The following is a 26,258-nucleotide window of genomic DNA, read 5'->3' as shown; positions in this document are numbered from 1 at the left end:
TGGCTCTGCAGGGGGGGTGGGGGGCGGCGGCGGCATGGCCTGGTCCCAACCTACGTGTGGCTACATGGGGAAGGAGGTGTGGCCCAGCCCTGATCCAGATGTGAGGGAGTGGGCTTGGCCCAGCTACAACCAGCAGTGTGAGGTTTGGGTTTTGCAAACTTAGCAGGGTGAGGGTGATCATATTAATGGCCACCGCTCCTCCACTGCCAGGTATGACGACTCACACAGCTGGGTTTGCTCATATATTTCCTCTTAAATAACCTTTTGGAAAACAAGAGTTGCACAAAAACAAAGCAGTGGGAATACACAGCTGATTAAAAGCTGTACACCTACAGCAGCCAGCTGGCAACCAGCTCAGCCTCTGGGCTGGGAGTGTGTTGTTTATAAATAATTAAAAGGCAATTGGAAGGAAACAGTATTAAACCTATTTCGCTCTCAAGGTACCTGGAGATTTTCATTACTGCCAATCTTACGCTTTTAGGATGATGGTATTTTTCATCCCTTTACCCCAAAACATGCAGCTCAAAAAAAAAATTCTTAAGTAAACTAATCAGGCCGCCTTATGCCTTTGCCCACTGATTTTGACTCAGTGCAACTGGTTCAAGCTCCTAAACTGCTACACCCTGGTTAAGAATGACTGCCTTAGAGCCTCATAATTGAGGCACCTAAAAATACTTGCTGAAACCAAGGGATCAAGTAGTGGTGAGACTCAAATTCCAGTCCCAGGAAGTTAGTTTACCATACCAGCTGTTCTCTGGCTTCAGAAGACTGAGACATCATCCCTTAACACTAAGGGTGCACTGATAGAGATTTTGGGGCCCAATACCAATAGCTGATTTTTAAGGAAGCATATCAGCTGATACCAATCTGATTTCCGATACAGCTGTGTCCAGCTGGTAAGCCCATTGTGGTGAAAGGGGACAGGGGAGCAGATCAACACCCAAGGTGAGGGAGGGAGAGGGGCTGGGACAGGCACTGCCCAGCTGGGGTGGGGCAGGTACAGGACAGAGCTTCTGCTCATCTGAGGGGGGTGTGGGAAAGGGGGCAGGGTGCAGCTCCCACTACTGCATGCTGCTCCTCTGGTAGCTCCCACCACTTGTCCGGGAGGGCACAGGGGGAACATGTGTCCCATGATCTGCGCGGGGTGGGTTGGGCAGACTGCATTTTGAGGCTGGGAACTGGGCGGTGCTCGGGGTGGACAACAGTGGTGCTGGGAGAAGGCTATGGGGGGGCGGGGTGCAGTGAAATTTGGGGTGGCTGCAGCCCTCCCCACAACCTGCCTCCCAGCGCCATTGCCGTCTGCCCTGAGCACAGCCAGCTCCAGCCCCAATCTGCAGCTGCAGCCTGCCTGGCCCGCTCTGCCCCACCCCAATCCGGGGGCACATGTTCCCTCCTCCCGTGCCCTCGTGGATGAGCCACAGCTCTGTGCAGCGCCCACCCCAGTCCCACTCCCTCCCTCACCATGGAGGGCCTTGATCTGCACCCCACCACGCCCCTTCCCTCCCCCTCCCCTTCCACCACAACAGACTTACCAGTTGCACGCAGCTCCCCACGCTGCTGGGCTCTGCTCCTCACTGCCTGCATGCTGGGCTGTACGCACACACAGGCATTTATCGACCAATTTATCAGCTGCTTCAGGCCGATTTCCAATATAGTCAATTTTCTTTATACCAGTGCCGATCCAATATCAGATTGATGTATCCGTGGCACTTCTACTTAATTCCTTACCAGATCTCTTGAGGCATAACCATGCTAACGAACCAGTTTCTATAAGAGCCTAGGAAAAGTAAGCTGGCTTTTAGATTATTATACTATGATGAATAGGAGCTAAGGACAAGCTCTTCCTTCCTCTATGGCAAATATTCACTGTATCTTTTCTTGCAGGCCTTGTTGAGATGCAGTATGGCTCTTTATTTTATATCAGTATGTCAGAGGACATTATTTATCTGTTGCAAGATTAGGTCTACAGATCTGCCTAAAACATCCATGGACAAACTTCAGTATGGCATGTCACAGCTCTCTGGCCACAAAATGCTGCTTTAGCTATTTCTGTACTGCACAGGGGACTGTTAGCTAGACTGATACAGGCAGTTTTCACCAATCATTCCTTGTTAACTGGAGGAACTACACTTGCATACCAAGATGGTAGAGAAGTATCTATACCATATTCTAGCTGAGTGACTCCAGGGCTGCCACCTCAGATTTGCCTCCTGACAAAGTGGTTGAGCATATGACAAACAGTTTCTTCTGAATGGTGTTCCTGGACTGAATTAAACAAATGGAGATGAAACAGAAAATCCAAGTCGGAAGAATATGTATGACAAGAGGAAAACAACGCTTTTTACGTTTTCCCAGTTCCCTGATGATTGGGTCTCACCCAGATGTGAGCGCCTGGCTCAGTATGCAGATCCTGTTTTAGGGGTTTTTTTGTTTGGTTTTGATTTTTAAGGGTGTTCACACACATTCTCTATTTGAGTTATGAAAATAAAATGCTGGGGGCTTTTGTAGGGGAACTTGTCAACAAAGCACTTTATTCCAAGGAAGGGAGAGATTTACCTACACGTTTCAGAAATCAGTATGCCAGTTCCCTTCCAAAATAAATCCTGGAAGCCTTTGTTTCTTTAGACAGATGGAGCAGAAAGCAGGGAAATTTCCAATAATCCAATATTCTAAGGCAGAATGGCTCTTCCTTGCCCAGCCCCTTTACTCCCAAGACAATTAACTCAGGTCACGAGTACCCAACCAGCAAGCTGAAGGGGAAGTCTACTCCTTTTGAGCCAGTCCCAACACAGGGGGAAGCTAGGGCCTGGGCTCCATTGTCCCATTTAGATGATTCAAACAAAGCAAGTGACTCACTCACCCCTCTTCTGCATAAAGATGAAAAGGTCATCCAGGAACTCCTTCCGCTCAGGGTCACTATCCAGTTCATACAGCTGAGGAATCAAGAAAAATAAAGAGGTAACCCAGGCAAGGGAAGATGGAAGAGATACCACCACCACATATCCTGGACTTCTGCTGCCGATACAATGGTGGGACAGCTTGCAGCTGTACAGCAAGTTAAAAGTCAGAGTTTTAAACTCTTAGAGCTGTCAAGGCTGAAGTGGTGGCAGACTGAGCCCCCTTTGTCGGATGAGAGATGCTCTGTACCATTCTCCACAAATCTGTTCAGGCATAGTGGAGAAAGGGGCTTTGAAAGAAGTAGGGATTCAACTTTTTGTTGGACTGAAGTGTGGCAGCAACCCAGGACTTTTGAGATGGGGGAGAGGAAAGAAAGGACTCTGAGGATCCCACCTGTGGGCGAAGGGGAGATGGAAATTTTGGAGCCAAACGGAAAATCAGAACGGAAAGAAAGGAATGTAAAATGGAATGTAACACTCCAGCTCAGAAACATCAACCTCTCCCATCCACATCCCCAAGGCACTAACAAGGTTAACAAGCGGCTTCTTCTGACCTTTCTATTCTTTCCTTGGAGCTTTGCACCTCTATGACAACCTCCTGAAAGGGGAGGGAAAATAAAGATCTTTTAGATCCTGTTAATAAGGAATGCTCCATGGGAGATGTGCCTCTGAAATAAGCTAGAGAGTACTAGCACTTAACTGGACAATCAATAAAGAAACAGTTATGCAGAAATGTTTTGACAGAGCGCCTTAAAGAAACAAGGGTTCTGATCAAATCTTGTTCAACTGCTTATTCCATAAAAATAAAAATAATAAATTCTACTTTTTAGCACCATTCTGGTATTTCAGAGAAGACAGAGGCAAGATAATCATACAACTAGCTGTTGGAGAGTGAATCCAATTTTCACTTATGAAAGGCAAAGCAAGGGCACAATATAACTTGTGTCAGTCAGTATTGTTAACTGAGATGCATATAAAATATCCTAGTGTTTTAAACGCATGAGAATTAAAGAAAGTGAGACACACACAGAAGAGAAATGGAATACATATAACTGGAAATCGAGGGTTTTTTCTGCTGGTTACAGCTGCGCTCCTAGGTGACGATCAATAGGAAAGCAAAGGTTCAGCAAGATAACCATGTGCCTGTCTCTCTCAAAATGGGGAGTTAGCTACTCAAAGCACAACTCTTTCAAAAGAAAATGAGTTTATTGGGTTTATTTCCTGTGTAGCCCACCCCTTCAGACACACTGCACTACTTGGAAGGAAATGCATCACTTGACTTATACAGCAATTAACTATACCCGTTCAAAAAGGGCCAGCTTAGCTTAAAATAAATTCCATTAGTCTGACATAGCCCAAATCTGCTAATCAGTTTTAAGAAGCTAAACCCTGTCCTTCCACACAAAGATAGTTGCTGATGAAAAAATAGTAACTGTCATAAGTGCAGTAGGTATGAAGTTTTATTGCGAACTGTATTTCAACCATTAAGAGCAATAAAATGGCTGAATGCTACACATCCACAACCACAGGGGGTGGTCACCTTAACATGAAATGAGCAGTTTCAGAGTACTTACTTCACACATTCAAACCACAGAGGAACAGGCAGTGATTTGTAATTTCTATCAATGAAGAGAAATTATTCCTTCCCTGCCCCCAATTTCCACTGATGATAAACCCCAATAATTAGACAGACTGACCTTGGCAAAGTCACGAGAGATCTCTCTTCCTCGGCCTCCATCAGCTTCTTCACTCCAACTCAGATTTCCGTTCTGTGGGACAAAAGTTAAAGGGTGAGGGGATCCATAAGGACAATATTCTTGCTTTATGGGTGGCAAGTCAGATAACAGTGTATGCATGTAGACACAGAAAGGCAATACCTGGTATAGAGGACATGGATGTAGAGGGAACTGGAAAACAATGTAATCTTTTAAATAATATTTCATGTTAAGGTGGCCATAAAAAAGTGGGGGCTGTCATTTCAATCTTCCCTAAAACATGTACATTTTTTCAGAGGCAAGAAGTTTTGTGGGTGCTGTCTAAAGAAGAATGCACTGCACTTGGAACCTTCTCTAAATCTATCCCAACCATGTAGTTGGTCCAATAAAAGATGCAAGAATCAAGAATTTTTGTGGGTGATATATAAAGTCCTGGACCATTATGGCTACAACATTACTCCAAAACCATACTTTTTAATAAAGTTGAAATTTTCCCTTTTCACAAAAAGATCATTTCTCTTGAGGGGGGGAAAAAAATCCCTGACCAATTTAAATGGCCATGTTGTTCTCAGGGTTAATATCCTTGATCCAATATCTGGAGAAGGGTATCTTTTCAATTGCACTGTCATCTGGTTTAACACCTTCACTGTTAAAGCCAAATGAGGAGAGAATAGAAGAATGAAGCTTCCCCATCATCTGTGGCCAGCCTTAGGCAAGTGAACGTATTCTGTGATCACTAAAGCCCAGATTTAAAGTAGCAGGTGTCAAGCATTCATTCTAGTGAATCCTGACTGTGCCAAGAGATCATCTCTCAGTCTTTTCTATTAGCAATATAACTCTACTTTCTCCATGCTCAAAAGAGTTCCAGACTGACCTCCAATGTACCCACAAAAGCAACTTTAGGGAGAAATCAAAGGAAAGAAAATGGGTGGAAAATAATGGGACTAGAACCCTTTTCAAACCCACCTCCTGTACCAAGCTTGATGCAAATAAATCCAGGAACTGCTGAATCTGGATTTCTCACATGGACACAGAAAGAACAACCAGTTAAGGCGTATACTTCTCACTACACCAGGAACCAGCTGGGCCTACACTGTTCAGTCTAATTACTAGATCTGAAACAGCAGTTGACTATGGCTACTTAGTAGTTTTGGGAACATGGGAGCGAGCCTGCATGTTGCATATCCATCTTTACTTGGTAGGATTACTCAAGATCATTTACCATGATGATTACAAATGCGCAGCATCTTAAAGCCCACAGAAAAGCATTAGATCTATTTTAATGAGAGCCACTTTAACATCTCAAAATCTTGTGAGTCATCTGGTAGTGACACATACATTGAATTACAAAGATGAATGGCACTTGTCAAAGCCAGGCAAAGCTACATTTCCCCCCTTTATAAACACAGCAGTGGGCTGCCCTAATGCCTGCTGATTTAGTTTGAGCCAGTAATTCCTGCTGGAAAGTCAATTATCCAGTGAGCCCCATCAGCTGAAAGATATTTAATGGGGGATTATTGCCGCTTCTGTTATGTCAGCTGTTTATTACAGCAGGCCAATTCCCAACACTCTGGGAAGAGATCTGAAGACCAGTTTTGTTGGCAGGAGGATTCATCTGGATGTCCTTTGCTAACAGAGATTAAAAACACAGCTTCCTGCTAATGAGGGTAACATCCAGCTGCTCCTGAACCCTGATAAGAAGCCAGTTAACTTGGAGCAACAATAAGCCTGTGTGAATAGTCTGAGTAAAACATGCAAGCCAAGCCCTCCAACAGCAACTGGTAATATTGAGTGTTCAACCTGATATAAGGAATCAAAACTTGTGGAAGAGGTGAGATCTTTTATTAGGCCAACTAGATATTTGGAAACAAATTATTGCGTTTAAATGCAATAATTTGTTTGCAGAGATCTAGTTGGCCTAATAAAAGATCTCCCATCTTCCATGAGTTTTGATTCCTTTTGCCAGTCTAGACCAATACACCTACAGCCTGGATACCTGACAACCTGACATAAGGTATCCAGGTTTTACAACTTTAAAAATCTTTGCAATCTCCTATGCTTGAAAAAGGGTGCCTGTGCCCAAAAGCTTGCAAATAAAGATATTTTTTTGCAAATATCTAGTTGGTCTAATAAAAGATATCACCTCTGCCATGAGTTTTGATTCCTTTCAACCTGAGAGAACTAAGTGAACCTGCTTTTCAAAGCACTGGGGATTCAGGTTCTGAAAATCTTTAAAGGGCGTCTAGATGGGCATGCACCTCCCCCCAAAAAAGAATCAAAGAACCCACATTCATGAGAGGCTTTTTAAATTCTCAATCGTGCTGTGATCTCTCTCTCATTGTAAATCCAGGAAAGAGAAGGGAGGAGAATATGCATGAGCTCCCCCAGGTAGGGAGGAAGTGTGAAAAAATGTTTAACCCACAAACACATTATTTAATTGCTTCATAAGTTAGCCAACAACCCTCCAAAGCTAACAGGTTTATTCTTAGTTGTTACTACAGCAGAAAAACTGCATGGGGGATGAAAAGCAGTCTGAGGGATACATCTTCCGCTTTCTTTTAAAACAAAATTAAAAAATTGGCATTGCACTTCAAATTCTGTCAGATTATCAAAATATAGAGGATAATACGCAGCAGCATTTACGTTCTACATCCTTTCTGTAGCTCTCAATATACTCTACATAGTGGGGGAAACAGGTTGGACACCTTCAACCACAGTAGTTTTAACTGCTGGTTTAAATTGTCTGGTCTTAATTAAGTTTTGACAACTGGCTTTTCCAAAACAGGTTGGCCAGTTAGGAAAGTGTTTATTAATGCCATATAAAGGATATTTTAAAATGTATATGTACATCTAGGTAGAAAATTTTAAAAAAAGGTCAGAAGGTGATGATGTTCTGTAAAGATATTAGGCCTGATTTAAAACAAAACAAAACAAAATTAATCAATTTAAAGAATAGCCTTTACTTGAATGAATATAGCTAACTTTATTAACTGCTAATTGGTACCATACCCTACCACATTCAAATTAAAGAACCAAAAATACAACTTTTTAAAGGAAAAGTGAATAATGACAATAAATGTTTTAAAAATTGAAATTTATTCTTGAAGACAAAAAGCCTGTTTGCAATATTTTAAAATAATATTTAACCTATGAAAAGAAAACAAACAAAACCAAAATCACTGCACTTGACACTTCACTCTGTTCTTCAGTGGTCTGATTTAGAACTTGACTCTTTTTCACCTACTTTGGCATTTCGTATTTCATAGCACATAACAAGTTTCCTTGTTTTCTCCACTTCTGGCCTGTTTCTCAGGTTATTCTGGCAGAAACCAAAAGGCAAAAAAAAATCTTTCTATTAAAGCAGATGATGCATGCTTGCAGGTGAATCACAAATGTAACAGATGTATTACAGATGATACAGTTAGGCTAGTACGTGAGCTAGAGTCATGCAATCATTAAATCTAGACTTGATCAGCTATGTGTAGGACTTCAGATCTTTGCTATGACTTACAAGTAGCCATTCATGTTACACCTGAATTTGACCATGTTGGCCCTGGAATTGGTCAAAAGCATCTGCTATTGGTTTTAGCTGCAGACACAGGTGCTTTGCACCTCTTTGTACAGCTGTAAGCTGTTGAGGTGTCTATGTTGTCCTGAATGTCATTCTCATGGTCATCTACCATTTTTATGAAAAACACTGTTTTGATTTAAGGCATGCCATGCCACGTGGCTGTTCCAACTTGTTTACCCTGGCATAGCAAATCCCTCACAATTCTTAAGGTGGCCTTTGCAGTTAGAAACATAATTTCCTAAAAGATTCATGAAATTTGAGGCACGACATTGTTCTTCTGCAGCTTCTTGGTTTTTGCAGAAATAATCACACATCCAAGGAAATTTAATGCAAATGAAATCCAATCTCAATAAGAGCAAAGTGAACACAGGAAAAAATTAGCCCAAACTATATATGCCCGATGAAGGGCTCTACGTTAACTAGAAAATGTATGAAGAAAAGCAACAAAGGTGATCTGGAGTATGGAAGGAATTCAATATGAGAGAATAAATAGGCTGGAATTTTTCAGCCTCAGATGAGATGCTTAAAGTGGGACATGATAAAGGTCTGCAAAATATGAAATGGTGCAAAGAAAGTAAATAGGAATATGTTATTTACAGTCTCTCACAATACTACAGCTAGGGAACATAAAATGAAACTATTAGGGAGAAGGTTTAAAACTAAAAGGAGGATCTTTTCATGAAATGAGTAATTAACTTGTGGAACTCATTGCCATAAGATGTTGTGGAGGTTGATAGTTTAACCCAGTTGAAAAGGATATTGTTCAAATTCATGGAGGAAAGAGTAGGTATTAGACGTGACAGACAAGGGGACAGCCTCTGAATCAGACCTTACTAACCTGTGAATGTTAGAAACTGCAATGAGAGAAGAGCAGAGGTTGGAAAGACTGAACATGCCCTGTTCACCCTCCCTCAGCATTTGTCCTCTACCACTGAGACAGGTCTACTTGTGCCACGGCACTGGGCCAAGGACCTGAATTATAAGGTTCCTGGAGTGGCTAGGGGAAGGCCACTAAATGCACAACTAATTTCTTGGGACACCAAGCGACAGAACAGGAACAGGAATGAAGGTTACAGGCTAATAACCAGGGTGCCAAGGAAAGACACCACGCTGCAGACTCAACCCAGATCCCCCTGTTCTTCTAAGGCCTCTAAAGAGCCGCTGGACACTGCGTAGTGAAATTCTGCTCAGGGATGTGCACAGATGGGGCAAAGGTAGACAACCCCGAACACACTCAAGTCCCCACCAGCCAGCATCTCCTTCCTGGTCTGGTAGGACAGCTTGGCCAAAGCCAGGAAACTGACTAGAACTGGACCTATGGTCTGACCCAACTAACAACACTTATAATCTCATTTTCTAAATTTTATCACTGTCATCAACACAACTCTTCACGTGACATGTATTTTAATTTTGCTTTTTTGAAGGCTGCCATGGCAAGAGTTAAATGGTATTCTGATCTCTTGTAATTACCATTACAGAAGTTCCTGGCACATTTAAGAAGGTTTGCTTGATGAAAGCCAGTATCAGATGATTTAAACCAGTTTTGATCACTGTCCTGGTGAAAACTTAAAAAAGTACTTTTTTTTGCCAACCCTGTGGGAAAGCATGACAGTCTGTATCTACCTAAGGGATCTGGGCAAGCAGGCCTGTGCATATATGAGGCTTGGGGGGCCTGTGTCTTGTGCTGATGCAGCCCCCATTGGAGCTGCTTATGGAGTGTGTTGTCCCCAGCCACTTATAATCTGGCGAGCCTTGGACTACAGTACGAGTGGTGACAGGCAAGATCTTCCTTGATCATCGGGGATCCTGATTCTCTCTGCTAAACCTTCCCCCACCTCAATTTTTGGATTAAAAAAAGTAATCCAAAATCCACATTTTTCCATGACCAAACTAAAACACCACTAATGGATGGATGCATGGATAGAGAGTGGCATTTTGTTTTAATCACGAAAAATGCGGATTTTGGGTTACTATTTTTAGTCCAAAAAATGGGGTTTTTTTAATCAGAGAAAACCAGGATCCCTGCTGATCATATGCAATTTAAAGGGACTAACTCCCCCTTAACACTTCCAGGTTTTCATACGCTTTGCCAAGATTATCAGCCTAGGATCCCATAAAATGACAACTGCCATGGCAGTTTTGTGATGCTGGCACTGGCTCACCGGATAAAAGAGATTTTGACACTTGCTCACTTAAGACAATAAGCAGCCACCTGAATTCATGGTGCTTCGATACTAGTGACTTGAATTCAGCTGGAATGAGTGAAACATTAAGAAATAGCTACCTAGTTACAGATGAGAAGCTTACAGGCTTACTGAAATAAGTGGCACTTCATGTGATAAAGACATTTCCCAGGGAGGATTTAGCTCTGATTAAATTCAAATCATCCATTCCTCCTCGGAAAGCAAAGATACCCTAAAACTAGAAAGACTTTCTCTCCATAAACAGCAGAAAACTGGAAAAAAAAAAATCAATACCCCTTTCACAAGTCATTAGAACGTCTTTTTATAGACAACAGAAGCAGAAGGAAGTAGAAATCAGTATTTAAAATTTGTATTTGGGAGAATGCTAAGTGTCCCTTTCCTAATTTTTATACAGGGAATTGGCTTGTGTTCACTTCCTTGGCTACCACACTTGAGATATGACAAACTGGAATTCATCTGAGATTTCTTGCACAGGTGACGCAGCATTACAAGGAGCGACTGGTTTAACTCAGGACTCTCACGAGGTATCAGCAGGCAAAACTCAGTTCTGAACACAGGTCCTGCCCTAAAGACAGCTTCTAGCCTCCAGACTCTCTCTCCAGATATTGCCCACCCCACTCCCTTTTCTCCAAACCCCCACCAAAGCCCTGAAGCTAATCAGCTATCCAAGGGTTCCCTGGAACTGCTACTCAGAGACTGTTGGCCTGATGTTAGAAGCAATTAGAGAACAAGCTATTTTAGGATTACTCCGTAACCACCTGGAATATCTTATTAACATGGAGCTCAATGTCCAGAGCAATTTCAGTGTGCTGTCCCACCTACAAAAACAGAATTAACTTTTTCCTCAAGAGGAGAAGCGATAAGAATGGGTCACCAATAGAAGGACAAATCCATTCCAGCCTCTTCAAGTTCACAATTGCCAGATTCTGAAAATCTGCTGCGACTAAACTGTTCAGAACTCATCCATTCTACTTCATGGAAGTTTGCACCTTCCCACCACCCTATATGTTGGGGAAGAGTCTAATTTCCTACAGGACTAACATCCCATGCCTAATACAAGACAGGAAGAGAGACCAGGATGTAAAAGTTCAGCACGGTGAATGCCAGGCCAAAGGTGCACCTCACCCTAAATTCTCAAAGTCCCCCGATGCAAGTATTTTCAAGGACGGTTCAGATGAGTTTGTTCCCCTGGTATATTTATTTTTGGTGCATATGCTGGAAGTCATCACTGGTGAAGAAACAAGGGGCGTTTATACACATATGTTTGTCTGCTCCGATGTGCCAGAGATCTGGCACGTCGAAGCAGACTCAATTGATCGAGTCTGCTCAACACATGCATTTGTATAAATGGTGAAATGCCCGTCAGTGTTGAGAAAACAGCAGTGGTGAACTTTTGAACTAAAACACCTTTGTTGTGTTTTAGTTCACAAGTGCTCCACATCCATATTCTCAGAGCTGATACGCATTTTGCTGTTTATAAAAATGTATGTGCCGCAGTGCCGGGCACCTTTAAAAGTGCCCAGTGCTGGAGCACAAGCATGTGTACAAATGCCCAAGGTCTTTACCACAAACAACTAGGAACTTTACTTAGTTTTGACAACTTAACTCAAACCTGATATACCTGCCTGCCAGAAGTACTTCAATTCTGGTATTTCTAGACAGACTTCAAACTAAGTATGGTGATTTCCCAATCACAAATATCCATTAAAGAACTAATCATTGCTGTGGAACAGCCTTTTCCCCCCCATCCCACCAGCTTAACTGCAAATGCACAGCTAATGGCAAGTGTGTCGGGGGGGGGCAGCAATTTCAGGATTATCAGAGAATCAGAAGAAATTCCTTGTGTGGGTGGAGCTGAACCCTGGGAAGTGAAACAGAAGCTACTATAAAGAGAGCTGTTGTAGCACAAAATGCCGATAAGATCAGTATTGCTGCCCCAAGCTGCAAGTTCTCAAGCTTGGTAAGAACCACGTTATAATTATCATAATTTGCCTGCTGTTGCCTGGCAAAACTTTGTACTAGCAGAAATAATTCTACAGAACAGAGCTCAATTGAACCTGTATGGCTTTGAGGATGATTCTTGAACCATATTTTAGTGAGTTCAACACCAAGTTGTGGTAAACAAATAAAAACCCTGATGACTTTCGTATACTCAGAGCACATCAGGTGCCCCTTTTTCTTATCCTTCCTTATGAACACTCTCAACTGTGCATTGCTTTAATCACACAGGTCGGTGCAGACTAGGACTCCCGACTCCTTAAGTGTCCATGAAAAGATTATAACTTGGGCTACTGGATTGTAAAATGCAGTGTGGCATGTGGCCACTTTCTTGTAATCACTCTGAAGGGACAGAAAATGGAAACGTAAAAACATGACACGCCCATGCTTTTCCCACCCATGATCCTGCTGTCTTAACCAGTTAATTGGCACATGGACAGACAATCCAGAGGCATTTCTAAAGGCTGACTGACACCCAAGCCAATTTTGGCTTTATAATCAATCACACACACGAGGTTGCAGAGGGTATGAGCAAGCACAGGATCCATGCACTGGAATTCATAATAAAAAATCCCTCCCCCCCAACAAAACATTAAAAATTCTCAGAGAAGGCAGGATAATGAATAAACAAGGCATACTGTCAACTCGGAAGACATGTAAGGGGAATGATTGTGAGTATCCAACCTGAGACATCTCTAAAGGGTATAACTGTTAAAAAGTGCACCAACCTTGTGAAACTCAAGCCCCTTTAAGGCATTGAGTTAAATGTCCATAAGCAAAGGCACTAAATACCACTAGGCAGCTGAGGATCTTGGACTAATTTATATTCCCTGCAAAAACTAAAGCAGGAATCTTGCTAACCACAATAATAAAAGTGTTCCTGAGCGTGAAAAGGATTCGCTGGGACATCAGTTGGAAAATAGGCAGTCAAAGTGATCCGGCAGCAATCCTGTCTCCATACTGCTGCTCTCCCTGGTAATCAGAGAGGCTGCCCAGCTATGCTTAAAATTAGATGAGAACCCACACCCAACCATCTGCTAAAAAGCATCATTTTCTTCTGCGGAATTAAAATCTCATTTCTCTTTGGATAAAGACAGGCAGTCCACCAGGTCCTTTTTGCCCAAGCCGTGGGAGCTCTCAGCTATCTAAGCAGTGATGGATTTACACAGGATTTGAGCAGCACTAGGAGAGAGGAAGCTGCCCAGTTCTCTCCACCCACCTTTCGGGACTGCAAGCCCTTGACGAGCCGCTCCACTCCCTCGCTGTTTTGTGCTGACAGGATTCCCACCGCCCTTGTGTCATAAGCTGAGCCAGCTCTTTTGTCCGATGGCTTGTTCTACAATTATTTACTCGGCTGTCCGAGCCTGAATAGGAACTCGGAGCAGCCAGACATCAATGCTGTTTTTCAACTTTCTGCCACCCTAGTATTAGGCTCCTACTAGAGAATCTCAGTCTCGTGCAGCAAAGCCAACGCTCCTCCTGAAGGCCCCAGTCAATCAAGAAGGAACAATCACATTCAAAAGGAGAAATCAGCACAACTATGTTCATGTTCTAGAGCTGACAGCAAAAGCCAGATCCTGGGGAATTGCATACCACGTGGGCCACAGCTTCCCTTCCCTTTCTGTGGGACCCTCCCCATACCTATCCTCCCTCTCTGTGCCCCCCCCCCCATGCCTCCCCCCGCCGGCCTCGCTATTCAAGCCACAGGTTTCCTGGGACCCTTGGGTTGCAGCTCCCTGTCCCCAAAGGGCAGGAGCAGAAAGCAAAAGCTGGAGGGAGCCCAGAGATCCTAGCAATAATAGCAGCGAGTGGCACCCCAGCAGAAGCGTGGGCCATAAGATAACTGCCTGGGGGTGCGGCAGGCTGGCAGTTGCACAACCCTGTTCTAGAGTATTTCAAACAAGTGAGAAAAATGCATCAATGTAATTTAGGAGCTAAGCTGCCAGTCAGTGGGACTTAGGCACTTTTGAAAATATGATCCTTTATCTGCAGACTTGTTGCTGAGCTGAAAATACAACTAAAACATGGGTAGGCCCTTACAAGATGTTTGAGTTGAACAAACTAAAACAGCTCTTCTTATTGGCTGCAGCTGTGGCCCACTTCTCTCCTGAGCTGGGCTGACATCATTGATGAGAAAATAAGGAAGCAAGCAAACAAATCTCTGTTAAGTTCAAGCGACTTTGTAAGCTCCAACCTTAGTCTTGTAGTCTGTAAAAAATGTGGGGAAGGAGGTCAGGCATGCAAGGATTTCCTCCTCCTCCTTGTACCCAGCGTAGGTTTGAGCACAGCCACAATGCAGATACTAGATCAAGGATACTTAACCTTTTTCAGCCATGCAACAGGCTGTGGCCCCAATCCTGATGTACCAGCTGACCTCAAGCTTCAAGTGAGGGGTAAGGAAGCATACATTACACCCTATCACTGAGTGGTTATGTTCCAGTATAAAATGACCTCAAGATGTCTCAAACTAGCAAAGCACTGCCTGTACACTAAAAAGGCTTACAATGCAATCATTTATGAACCCATTTCCAACAATGCCATCTTTAAAACTTGTACAAAAAGAGCCACTTACTCCACTGAACGTCTAATGAAAAGGCCCTGCAGAATTTAACACAAAACAACTTTCCTAAATATTGTTTCTGAAGACAGGAGGAGGAAAAGTGCTTGCAAATGGTAGGAGATGAAAATGGCAATCCAGTTAATTCCATAAAGGACGTCACAGATCATTTTAAACACCTCATGAATATAAGACATTTTACACACCCAAAAAAACAAGGGCTCAGGGGAGTTTTTAAATACCAAAAGAAAAGTGTCCAACTGTACTTTCTTGCCTTCAGAGATCAAGCTACTCATTGGTATCTGAAATGTGAATGTTACCAGGTAAGATTGTGATCTCTCACAGTTACATTTTCACACTTCAAACACAAGCTACAAATGTGGATGTAAAAAGTTCAACCCTCAACACTTTCCTTACTTCAGGGCTATCCAAATGGCAGCCCACAGGCCAGATGCAGCCCCTGAGAGGTCAACCTGTGCTCCCTGGCCTTCTGGTGCCATGCCCCCATCATTCTCCAGCTGCTCCTGCTGAGGTCTCTGGTCTCTCCCCTTCCCTTCCCCAACTTCCACTTCCTGCCCCTAACCCTGGGGACAAGGTGAAACAGCCTGTGGGGCCAGGGAAGCCTACTGTCAGGGGGATCCATAGATCCCACACAGGGTGCTGGCATGGCAGGGTGGGTCTATGCAGGTTGGCATGGCATATGGCCCAGGAGGAACGTGGTCTGTGCAGCATGTGGCTGGTGACCATCAGGTTCTGCCCACTCAGAAGTTAGACAGCCCGGCCCTACTTTAACTGAATGCGCTTCCTTAGCACCATTACAATTTTGTACCTGTGCAGTACCTTTCATCGGCATATGTTAAAGTGCTTTACAAACACCGGGCCAGATACCTGAATACAGCAGATATCCATGCAACACAGCAGCGTGGAAGGCTGATGAACAAAATCAACTTTAAGCCATCTTTGCAGTTCCTGAATTTTAGAACAAGCAGCCTGGCTGCTCCAACACAACACTAGGCTGCAAAAGCCTCCTGAAGGCTGTAGGATGGTTGAAATACAACAAACTGCACATATATGGGAGCCTATGTACAGCTCTACCAATGGCTCTGCAGCACCCAGAGACCTATCTTCCAGCAGAGGTATTTTCTGAAGTTACATATGACCAGTTTGTAGTCTTTTTTTTCCCTCTTGTCAGGGAAGCACAAAGGGAATCAAACCCAATACCTTAGTAAGCTTCATGTGATGCTGCCTAGTGCACTATACCAAACCACAAAGAAATAATTTGTCCAAAATTAGTGAAGTGCTGACCCAGTCTCACAGTCTGAAATTAGTTTTCTAATCAAGTGGCTACCAAAGAGAGGAGCCTACACTTCCAGGCTTGTACTCATGCTGAATTAACCCCTTAGTGGGTCCTAGGCAAACAAATTTGTGGGCCCCGGGCTGGTCGAGGCCCCTTTCTCCACCCTGGTGCTGCCACCCGCAGGGAGCGGGGCTTGGAGCCACCGCTACGAAGCAGCCACTGGCAGCAAGGCCACCAGAGGGAAGGGAAAGGGAAGGGAAGCAGATGGGGCCATTCATGCCACCACCAGGCCCCCCCGCAGCTCAGAGCCCTAGGCATGTGTCTAGTTTGCCTATGTGTTAATCTAGCCCTGCTTGTACCCTCTGCCACACTGGCTTGACTGTGCTGTCAGACCTCCCAGCTACACCCTGTTGAGCGACTGGAAAAACGAACCAGTTTTCCCATCAGCCACCACACTGTGCTTTAGCAAGGGCTGAAGCAATTTCTCCGGTGCCAGTCACCTGACTGACACACCCATCCAGTTTCCTTAGAGCAGTTTGAATAACTCCTCATTCAAACCAACCTCTCTTGAGCAGCAAATGTCTAGAAGGAGAAGCAGCTGGCTGGCTGCTAAACACTGCAACACTGGAGTTAGGAATCCTGCTTACCACTAACTCAGTCACTTGCACAGAATCCTGCCAGGACCATCAATATGGGAACTAGTGAGCACGGTCTTACTGCTGGAAATACTGGGTGAGACTACTGCGTTTCTTTTATGCAGGAGCTCAAGCCTGATACAAAGTTCTGAAGGTGACAAATTCTTCCTCATTGAAAAGCCTCCCATGTCATCATGAAGCAAGGTTGTTGGTTGTAGCTGTGTTGGTCTAAGGACACAGGCAGGCAAGGTTCTTTGTAGAGATGTGATATCTTTTATTAGACCAACTAAATAGTTGGAAAAAAGTTCTTTGCAAGCTTTCGGGCACAGACGTCCTTCTTCAGGCACTGGGAGACTGCACTCTCCCAATGCCTGAAGAAGGGCGTTTGTGCCCGAAAGCTTGTAAAGAACTTTTTTTTCATCATGAAGCAAAACACTGAAGCCTCCAACCAACGGTTTCTTAAGAGGAGGTCTGAAATGATCTATGTTCATAGCAAGCAATCAAAGTCTACTATTTATAGTTCATCACTACGGAAAAAAAAATCAGTCTTCCTACTTCTAGTCGCTTCCTCAAAAATTCTATCTGCCTAGAACCAAAGGCAGAATGAATTCAACTTTGAAATTGTAGCAGTCCCCAATGGAAGCCTTCTGTACTGTACTGGTTGCAGCAAAGGGTTGCTAAACCCAACCCACAGATCTAAACCTAGCATGTGTTAGTGCCAGTCGCAAAATCCCTATAACTGTAGCTGCACCCAACAGAGTTAAAGCATAAAGCACCCTTGTGTTATGTGTGTTAAAGATATACCCACTTATCATGAAACACAACCAAGTAAAGAATTCTTGACACTACTAACATATTTCAAGCACTGATAATTATCCTTTTAAACTCATTATAAGCATCCCAGCTGTTAGAATACAATAGCAAGCAAACCACTTTCCTCCCACTCACGAGTTATAAAATGGCCTGGCTGATTCACTGAATCACTGGTGGGGTATGGAGCTTTCCCCACATTCCAGAACGCAGGCTCCAATCCAGTCTGAGTTTGCAGTGATTGGAAGTCTTTATTGAGGGTTTGCAGATGGTCTGGGAGAAATAAGTTGAGTCAGATACAACCAGGCAGGTGTCTGCATCAAAAGCAATTATAACAAACAGCATTTGTCAGCCCCTTGCTGACAGCCTAAGCAGAAAGGTGAAGGACAAATGAGTCACATAGACCAACTCATCTTTGATATGCAAGGGCTATGGCTAGAAGTAAAAATCAGAGACCCACAGGTAAGGGGCCTTCATTTACTATTTCTGTGGGTTACCAGAAATCTGTGCTCAGAGCTAACAAACTAGGTGCCTATAACAGGTATTAGGCTCACTTTGAAAAGAAAAGCTTGAGAGAGAAACTCCATTCACACTGACCTGCTTGAGCTGTTCATCCAGTCTCCAGGGCTGCCGCCCAGATGGGGAACCTGAATATGGTTGTTTAGTAGTGTCTTTACCCTGCTCTTCCTTTACCGGCTGTCCTCGCTGATGACCTGGGGTGGGATTAGAGGTAGAAGCCACTCTTTGGTTGTGATGGGCCACTTTGGGAGAATGAAAAAACTTCAAAGCAGAACACGCATCTTTCCCAGTCATTTCGGTGCCATCCTCAAGATCTCCACCTTCCAAACCCCCTTCCTCTTCCTCATCCTCCTCTTCTTCATCTTCCTCTTCCTCCTCCTCAGGATCAGAGTTCATGCTGCTCTGATCAAAAGCTCGAGCAGCCCCAGCTACAGGTGGGACTCTGGCCAGAGGGCCAACAGCGGAGCCGCCTGAAGCTCTGCCAGATGTGGCTGCTAGAACAGCCTGCTGGGCAGCCAGCTGCTGAGTATACAGCATCTGGGCCTCTCTGATCTGCCTCTGCTGTCTTTCCCTGGAATCCATCTGCAGAGGAGCTTGCTGCTGCTGCTGCTGCTGCTTCTGCAGCTGCTCCACAACAGCTTCGAGCTTCATCCTGCAGTTAGCATGGCTGAGAAAAGGGTGGGGGTGCTTCTCAATCCAGTAGGGTTCAAGCCCCAACTTCCAGAGATCAACAGAATCTGAAAGAGAGTTAACAGTTGTCTGTATGAATATAGAAAGCTTTCATCTTTCTCCATGTAGGAGGCTAAGCAGGCTCCAAGGCCAATACTCTTTCCAGTTCAGGAGACCGTGAAACAATCTGCCTTGAGTTCAGCAGCCTCAGGCTCAAGCTTGCATTCAATTTTCAGTGTGTTTAATTGTATTTTCAAGCTGAGCACATTTAGCATAAGCACAGATTACAAACTCCAGTCACCATCTGAAAAGCCTCTGTTCCCTGCCCCGAAAGCTTTTTCTCCACTGAATCTCAATCCCCACTCCCTGCCCCCTACACACACACCACCTAGCTTAACATATTAGGTTTTTTATTTATATTTCCCTTCTCCTTGTATTGGAGAATTGACGGAACTGCACTGAATAATCATTGCACTTGAAAAAAAACCCTTCCATTATTTCACCAGATACCATTGCCTTTGTTAGTTATTTCATGTTTTTGACATTTTACCAGAGTTCAAAGTGCTGAGAGAGTCATAAAAATAGGTCTCTATTAGTAGGCAACCCTCAATCCTCTGGATCATGGTGTACATGTAAGAGGTCTAGTCACCAACAACCTCCACGGGTACACCTAGGCAAGAGTATGGAGGAACGGAGGCTGCCCAAGACCTACCATCCACCCTTTAGACCACTAAGAGAAAATCCAAAGACCAGACCAAGTCCAGATGCTCAGTGCCTTGAGGGTCATAGCTTATGTCAGAGAACAACAGGTAAGAACTGCTATGGACTGCCTAACATCTCAGGGAGGGCACATTTCTGTCAGGGTGATGTCCTTTAGCCTTTCTGCAACCAAGGAGTACCCACAAAACAGTGGGGCCTACAGTTTTGAGGCACCCTACACTCACCTTACTTTGGAGTTTGCAACATTGTGGTATAGCTACCCTGCCACAAGCAGCCCCACCACATTGCCTCCAGGCCCTTCAGTCAAATGCAGCTTATGGTTATACCCAGGACCTTCCATCTTTTATGCCTTGAAGTAAACTGGGGAAGTTGGGGAAAGATCAACCTAGACCCAACTGTTTAGTCAACCACTGGGAAAGTTTTCCCTCTCCCGTCTCAGTGCCTAACTCTGCCAGTAGATCTCAATCTCAAATGTTAACAATCTCCGACAGCCCAATCCCCACGTGGTGCAGGACTTAGATACAGCTTCATTCCGACTCAAGATCAAAAAAGCTGACTAGCTGCTGAGATGCACAGCTAAGGCACCAGGCAAATCTCAGAAAAAGGACAGTATTCCTTATTTCCAAAGATGAAGCGGAATTTGTGGATTTCAGACTGCAGAGTTCAGACACTGAAATGCATCTCACTCGCCAGTTAGATGAGCTCTTCAAGACTTAATGAGATAAATCAGAACCCAGCCAATAATGGAGGAGAAACAAAGGAAAAGCCCGTTACAGACATGCTAGGGAGTCTCTCCTCCATCTCTCCTACAATCAGCATCATATTATAGAAACTGACCAAACACAGCTCCTTAAAAAAGAAAATATTTTGCTAAGACTATCCATTCAAGACATTTCTATGACTAAAACAAGAAAGATGTTAAGACCAGCCCAGTTTTTATGCTACAAAATAAGAGGGGAAAAAAGAGTCTCCCGAAGCCCCTAGATTTTTTTTTATTTTTTTATTTTTTTTTATTTTTTTTAGAGATACTTAACTAGTATAGGCCAATGTTTCTCAACCCATGGGTCACCACTCAAAAGTGGGTCGCAAAAATATATGAAAGCATCGTGAACAAACTTTAAAAATGGATTCTCCTTCAAAGGAAAAAAAACATGGGAAACTGTGACTTTTCCCTTGCAGACTGGCAGAGCTCAAGCCTGCAAGGGGCTGCTTGGAGATGCCCCCCCCCACCCCCCGCTGCCCCTCACACTGGGGGGTTGGGGCCTGGAGGGCAGCAGGTCAGAAGCGAGGGGCTCTGGGCTGGGACTGCCCATCTACGTCTACAAATGCATACTGGTCCAAAAAAGGTTGAGAACCACTGGTATACACTACAAACTTAAGAAAATGAAATCTAAATTAAAGTCTGCCTGTATATAATACCAAAGGCATTTTTCTCTGCAAATTCTCTCTCGTCCTGTACAGCTATTTAGCTCATAAAAATGAAATAATTCCAGTGACAGGTACAGCAGCATTCTTAAATCATGTACATAAATATATTCTTCGCTTACACATGGAATAACAGTGGAGGAACAATAATGCACAACTTGGAAGCCAATTCCTTGCACCAACTTCTCAGGTGCAATACACAACCGAAGCTAGCTGCAGGCACATCTTGGGAACAGTAACAATGGTCTGGAATATGGGTCACAACACTAACCACAAACCAGGTTTGTTATAAGATGCACATATATAATATAAAACTCCCCCCCTCCCCCAACCACCCCTTGTACACCCTATTGTGTATTGCTGCACCTAAGGCACGTTAGGGTGTCATCTATCATGGCTCAGTGACATACAGCAGGGTGTGCAGTTACTACATGCCTGGAGTACAGCGTACTAAATAAGTGACATGGTATGAGGTTAACTTGTCAGGTAAACACACCTGAGGTGCAGCAACGCACGCCCTGGGATGCCATTCCAGTACACTGCATGCAGTTCAAATACAATAACACATGACGGGTTACGGCAAGATTTATTCCCTGCTCTTGTGTGTTTTGATTAGACACAAACGTGAAACCCAAGGGCCTCCTGAACCAAAGAAATGCACTCAGCATATGGTAACCACACCCTAGCCAAGTATCTGCATAATTATGAAGACGGTCAACTTTCCAAAGTCTTTTAAGTCAATAAAGACAAATATTTTTAACAAAAAGTGAGATGAGACCACAAAAAAAGGGCGCTGTTCTTTTCTGAATGTCTCTGGGTGCTTTGCTGTTGCTCCCTTCGATCACTGCCAATGATCTGAGCCTCTATCTTGTTTTTCAGCCTTGAGGTGTCCATTCCTATCAGCACAGGCCATGAAAAAAACCTGTGTAAATTTCAGGTTCTCACAAGACAACCTACGCAGGGCCGTCGAGGCCCTTGCGAACCGTGCAATCAAACCCCTGCTCCCCTGAACGCGCGACTAATTAGCTTTTGGCTAACGTGTAGCTAATTACTTCTCGGTTTCACACACAAAAGACTCTGGCAATGTTTCCTTCTTGGCTTTTTGCAAAACCCTATGTGCTGGGCTGCAGAGCGCCTCCATGCCAGTGCCCAGCACTGGTGATCCTCAGCCAGGGGTTTGCGCGCGGTGTCCTGAGGTCCTTTCAAGGCTGCCTCGCATTGCTGGCACCGGGAGGGGAGCAAATGCTGAGCACCAGCTAAACCCCAGGGTTTCAGAGAAGAACTGGCAGGAGTTAAGCTGTCCTGCCCGGCTGTGGGCTGCCCAGCGTCCCTACCTGCCACAGGCGAACAGCTCTAGTGGGTCTCAGAAATGAAGCTGGCACTGTCCGGAGTGGGGGTGGGGGGAGGCTGAGCCTGACACTGCCCCAGGGGGCTACAGCAGAACAAGGCCCAGGAGAGGCAGCGCCTGAAGGGGAAGGCAAGGCTACTCTGCCCCTGCCCCAATGGGGGGGCCTCAGTGGGAGAGGTCCGGGCACAGCTTCTCCCCGCCAGGCCCTGCCCCTGCCCCTGCTGCCCACAGGCCCACACTGGACCCCCCCAGCCCAACCGCCCATTCACCCGTCAGTACCGGCTCTGCCCCCCTCCGCCTGACAGCCCCAGCTGCAGGGACCCCCGAGGGCGCGAGGCGGTTACCTGCTCGGCGGCGCGGGTCTCAGGTCGCTCCAGGCCCGAGCGCAGACTCCGCCCGTCCCGCCCCCCCGGCAGCCGGACCGGAAGTGCGGCCGGGGGGAGGGGTGGAGGAGGGGCGGGGCGCGGACCGGAAGTCAGCTCAACCCCCTCCCCTCCCGCCCGGGGAGGGAAGGGGGAGGAAGCGCCGCTGACCGGAAGCAGGAAGCGCCGGGAGAGGGGGGAGGGGGCGGGGATGCGCGGCGGGCAGCCAATGAGCGCGCGGAGCGCACGTTGAACTTCCGGTTCCGGGAGGTAGAAAAGGGGCCCCGCGAGGCAAGTCGACCGGAAGTCGTAGTGCGAGGCGGGGAAGCGGAATTAGTAACGGCGAGTGCTGAGGTAGTGGGGCTGGCCCGGGCTTTACAGGGTGGGGAGGTTGTCCGGTTGTTCTCCCCTTCCCCTACCGCGGCATCTGCTGGGGGCGGGCTGGTCTCCCTGGGCTGAGTGAGGGTGGCTACCCCGCGGCTCTGATTCTTCCTCTTTGCACCCCCAGGCTGAGCTACTGCAGACAATGGGTGACGAGGAGATCGCAGCGCTGGTGGTGGACAATGGCTCAGGCATGTGCAAGGCAGGCTTTGCTGGTGACGATGCGCCCCGCGCCGTGTTTCCCTCCATTGTGGGGCGCCCGCGGCACCAGGGCGTGATGGTGGGCATGGGGCAGAAAGACAGCTACGTGGGTGACGAGGCACAGAGCAAGCGTGGTATCCTAACCCTCAAGTACCCCATTGAGCATGGCATTGTGACCAACTGGGATGACATGGAGAAGATCTGGCATCACACCTTCTACAACGAGCTGCGTGTGGCCCCCGAGGAGCACCCAGTGCTGCTCACTGAGGCACCGCTCAACCCTAAGGCCAACCGGGAGAAGATGACGCAGATCATGTTTGAGACCTTCAACACGCCAGCCATGTACGTGGCCATCCAGGCCGTGCTGTCCCTGTATGCCTCCGGCCGCACCACTGGTATCGTCATGGACTCTGGGGATGGCGTCACCCACACCGTGCCCATCTATGAGGGCTACGCCCTGCCCCATGCCATCCTGCGCCTGGACCTGGCTGGCCGTGACCTGACTGACTACCTCATGAAGATCCTGACGGAGCGGGGCTACAGCTTCACCACCACGGCCGAGCGGGAGATCGTGCGAGACATCAAGGAGAAACTCTGCTACGTCGCCCTGGACTTTGAGCAGGAGATGGCTACAGCTGCCTCGTCCTCCTCCCTGGAGAAGAGCTATGAGCTGCCGGATGGGCAGGTGATCACCATTGGAAACGAGCGGTTCCGCTGCCCCGAGGCCATCTTCCAGCCCTCCTTCCTGGGCATGGAGTCCTGTGGCATTCACGAGACCACCTTCAACTCCATCATGAAGTGTGACGTGGACATCCGCAAAGACCTGTATGCCAACACGGTGCTGTCGGGTGGTACCACCATGTACCCTGGCATTGCCGACCGCATGCAGAAGGAGATCACGGCGCTGGCGCCCAGCACAATGAAGATCAAGATCATCGCCCCACCAGAGCGCAAATACTCGGTCTGGATCGGGGGCTCCATCCTGGCTTCTCTCTCCACCTTCCAGCAGATGTGGATCAGCAAGCAGGAGTATGATGAGTCTGGGCCATCCATCGTGCATCGCAAGTGCTTCTGAAGATGCTCCAGCAGCTGTGCCTGCCTCTGCGAATGGAGCTACTGTTGTTGTGGTTGGGCAAATGCTTACCAAATGAGGAAGCTTGTGTTTTTTTGTTTTTTTTGAGAGCTCTGCCCTGAGAGCCTCTATTGGTGGACCAGTATTGTTTGACTGTTACTTCCCTTGCCCCAGGCTTAGCTGACCATTCCTTTGTTACTTCCCTTGCCCCAAGTTTAGCTGACCATTCCTTTGTATTGTGTAGTAACTATATCCCCTGCATCTTATATGATCTGTTTCAGAGTTTGTGATGAAAGTTGCTATTAATCAGTGTTAGTGGAGACTAGAGGAACAAATTGTAATTTCTCTGGAGCTTGATACTTAGAAAGGGTTACTTGGCTTCCAGTATCTAACTCTAGGGTTGTTAGATGTCCCTATTGGTTTGTTATCTATGAAGAAACTGTTAATGACAGGAGCTATCACCTCTGGTATTACCAATAAACTTCTGTAGTTCAAAACTGAAGGTCTACTGTACAGCTTTGTATCAAATCAGCTGCCCTGGAAGATGAAGCCATCAGTGTGTAAAACTTGCTCTCCCTATTTAAAACAACAACAAAAAAAAAAAAACAAAACAAAACAAAAAAAAAGCACACTTCTGTAACTGTGTTCATGTAACACTTGAAAGCCTGTACTGAAGTTCTGCAGTCTTGAAGGAGATGGGCAAACCTTGTTGATCTAAAAAAAAATGCAGATAAGTAGTGTCTAAAACCTCTCTACTTACTGCATATAAGTGCAGAAACTATTTTAAGTTTTGGTATCTGGCTCTCAGAACCCTCTTCTTGCTGGAGAAGAATTGATGAACAAAGTGTCTCTTACTGGAGAGCAAGCAGTTCCTTTTCATGCAAGAAAAAATATTCTGGCTTTTTTTTCTTTTTAAAGGAGACAATTTCTTCTTTCTCCCTGAGCCCCACCCTGGGAGGGGGAAGGGGAGGCTTTCTTGTAGGAGACTTAAGTAACCTCTATAACTTTTTTTTTTTAAAATGAAACTTTGAGACTAAAGTTTCTATTCTTTGGACAGTGATTTTTATCATTGAATAATGATAAATGTTATCGTTTCCACAGATAATGACAATGAGGAGGTGAAAGGGGTGTTTTAAGCTGCTGCTTCATGCTGAACAATAAAGAAGCTCTTCTCTCTGGAAGAAGATGCTCAGTTTAACTATTTGATGACATATCTGCTCCAAGAGAGGGAAGGAAGCAGTTTGTATGCATTCAGGTATTTAATGCATCCATGAACCTGAATAATCTTCCCAATACACTCTAGTAATCAAGAATCCCATGTGTGCTGAAGTTCATATAAAGGGGTGGGGGGAGTGCATGCACTTGTTTTCTACAGAGCACGGCTACCATTAACATAAACCTAAAATGTGAGACTTGCATAACTACCATATCCTTTATCCTTTCCACAGCATATAGTCTTGCAGTGTAGTTCCTGCTATGTAGGAAGTTCAGCTGGTGAAACTAACAGTCTTCAATTTAGCATTTGTCAGGCTTGTCTTCCATTTTGGCAGTATCTTAAGGAAGACTTTAAAACTGACATGCTTTAACAAAACACGTTTGTTAATAGAATAATGAGGAATTCCATATAAAGTTCTTAACAGTGGCTGAAAAGTCTTTCCTGTGATGTTTGGAAATATTAATCATCTTAGTATTATAAAAGAAATATGCTTACCTAGTACCATGTCTCTTGGGGGGGGGGGGGCCTATGGATTGAATTGCACTGCTCATAACTGATAGGAGCTGTGTTTCTAACCCAACTATTTAATCTTCTTACTATATAAATACGTTCTGGATATGAATGTCTGCAGAACACACATGCACCCCCCCCCCCCCCCCCA

General features: G+C 45.3%; 2 protein-coding genes across 3 annotated transcripts in view; one reads left to right on the top strand and one right to left on the bottom strand.

Moving 5' to 3' along the window:
• ARID3B (AT-rich interaction domain 3B) overlaps window positions 1-22,797 on the bottom strand; it is a 52,111-nt gene extending 29,314 nt beyond the window's left edge. The window contains exons 1-4 of one of the 2 annotated variants that reach the window (XM_019504457.1): window positions 22,710-22,797; window positions 18,282-18,940; window positions 4,595-4,666; window positions 2,861-2,933 (exon numbers count right to left, since the gene is read on the bottom strand). In XM_019504457.1, coding sequence (XP_019360002.1) covers window positions 2,861-2,933; window positions 4,595-4,666; window positions 18,282-18,854 — 718 coding nt within the window. In that variant the 5' untranslated portion in view covers window positions 18,855-18,940; window positions 22,710-22,797. Of the gene's footprint in view, window positions 1-2,860; window positions 2,934-4,594; window positions 4,667-18,281; window positions 18,941-22,634 lie in introns of both variants that reach the window. The other variant, XM_019504459.1, reaches the window with a different exon arrangement.
• Window positions 22,798-22,977: 180 nt separating this feature from the next.
• On the top strand, window positions 22,978-24,880 carry LOC109288742 (actin, cytoplasmic type 5). The gene is made up of 2 exons (XM_019504456.1): window positions 22,978-23,081; window positions 23,236-24,880. The coding sequence occupies exon 2, from the start codon at window positions 23,254-23,256 to the stop codon at window positions 24,382-24,384; it is 1,131 nt and encodes a 376-aa protein (XP_019360001.1). The 5' UTR covers window positions 22,978-23,081; window positions 23,236-23,253; the 3' UTR covers window positions 24,385-24,880.
• The last annotated feature ends 1,378 nt before the right edge of the window (window positions 24,881-26,258 follow it).

The sequence above is a fragment of the Gavialis gangeticus genome, unplaced genomic scaffold (assembly GCF_001723915.1).
Source record: "Gavialis gangeticus isolate Ggan-Ray unplaced genomic scaffold, GavGan_comp1, whole genome shotgun sequence".
NCBI classification, from domain to species: domain Eukaryota; kingdom Metazoa; phylum Chordata; order Crocodylia; family Gavialidae; genus Gavialis; species Gavialis gangeticus.
Note: the sequence above shows the minus strand (reverse complement) of the source record. Positions and strands in the feature narration are given on the sequence as shown.

What these genes read in the sequence shown, in the direction of transcription:
- LOC109288742 (XM_019504456.1), top strand. Translation starts at nt 23,254, where the DNA reads ATGGGTGACGAGGAGATCGCAGCGCTGGTGGTGGACAATGGCTCAGGC.